A 1,411-nucleotide genomic window follows, 5' to 3' on the forward strand; every position below is an offset into this window, starting at 1 on the left:
TGTATATAACACACACACACACACACACACACACACACACACACACACACACACACACACACACACACACACACACACACACACACACACATATGTACATGTATACTATACATATATACGATACATACCAGCAGCATTTCGGTGAGACCTCGCTACACGATCGAGCGACACTGGTTGGGTCAATCTACGCGCAGCGTTTCCAAGTCCGGTACAGCAATTTTTCTCATGGCTCAAGAGAGAATTGAAAAAATTACTGCGATTTTGCCCGTGATGATGCTGGTAATAATGCGGGCTCGTTGAATTCTGTTGTAATGATGACAAGTATTTTTTTACAGCCATACGCTCAAACGCCGTTCTGTTGTTCGGGCACGTGTTTGTCTTTGATATTATGGAGTCCAGAGATGGCGGGAAGCAAGAATTCGACGAAGAATTCAACGACAAACAATTCTATAAATGAACGTTTTTGACATTAATGCTTAGGGAACGATATATTATTCAGGCGAATAAATATTTTTGTACGAGTAACTTCTCACCAATATTATGTCAGATAAGGAGCCATCCGCGCTACCAATGCCACTTGTCTCAGAGTCCGCCGGTGAATTGGAACGCGAGCCGTTACATCCCAGAAGATGAGAAAATTCCAATGTTGGGCTACCACAATCACTAGTACCAATAAATTACCATTTGTGGGATATACAAAGTATATTGGAATTCGATAATTGTCCATCAAAATTTAACAATAATTTACAGTATAATTAATTCAATTTTAGACATTAATTTAATATAGCTAATAGAATAGAATTAATACACATGTGTCAATTTGTGTAGAAGTAGCAAATGTTAAAATTCTTTTTTTTAAAGTTCATTATTGCAAATTAAAATTAAATATTAACTTAAATATTTAGAAAAATTTTATTTTGTAATTTTTATTTTATATTACACAATTATACAAAAATGTATCTTTTTTGGAGAACTAAATAAACAAAGTGTTTTCCGATAGATTTTATTCACCGAAAACGAATTTGGCCGCGGAATTGGCTTAATACGTCAGTTTCCGAAAAAATTAAGATTAAATGTGTAAAAATTGGCATTTTTGATCATATTTACACTTTTTTGCGGCCAAAATAAATTTTTTTTTCAATTTCGTTTATGCCACACTTTAAAGCGCTATCTTTTACCTAAAAAATAAATTTATATTTATCACGGTACAGTTATTATAATGCGCACTGTCAGAGATTTCATGCGTAATTACATTTCCAAATATTTTTACTGGATCTTTTAGGAACGTAGTCACGCACTTTGGCACCCCAACTATCCCATGAAATAGTTTATTTTTTACTGTTATAATTCATGTACAGGGTGTTACAGATACATACTAGGCAGTACGACGGGTTGCGCGGCAAACTTTGCA

At 34.5% G+C, this 1,411-nt stretch overlaps 1 protein-coding gene across 2 annotated transcripts in view; it reads right to left on the minus strand.

The window, feature by feature from the left end:
• Nucleotides 1-1,411, minus strand: part of orb (polyadenylation element binding protein orb) — an 11,981-nt gene that overhangs the window by 3,136 nt on the left and 7,434 nt on the right. For both annotated transcript variants that reach the window (XM_018503252.1, XM_018503253.1), the window contains exons 5-6: nt 534-663; nt 129-447 (exon numbers count right to left, since the gene is read on the minus strand). In XM_018503252.1, the coding sequence (XP_018358754.1) occupies nt 129-447; nt 534-663 (449 nt within the window). The remainder of the gene's footprint in view (nt 1-128; nt 448-533; nt 664-1,411) is intronic.

Source organism: Trachymyrmex cornetzi, unplaced genomic scaffold (genome assembly GCF_001594075.2).
Source record: "Trachymyrmex cornetzi isolate Tcor2-1 unplaced genomic scaffold, Tcor1.1 scaffold156, whole genome shotgun sequence".
Taxonomy (NCBI): domain Eukaryota; kingdom Metazoa; phylum Arthropoda; class Insecta; order Hymenoptera; family Formicidae; genus Trachymyrmex; species Trachymyrmex cornetzi.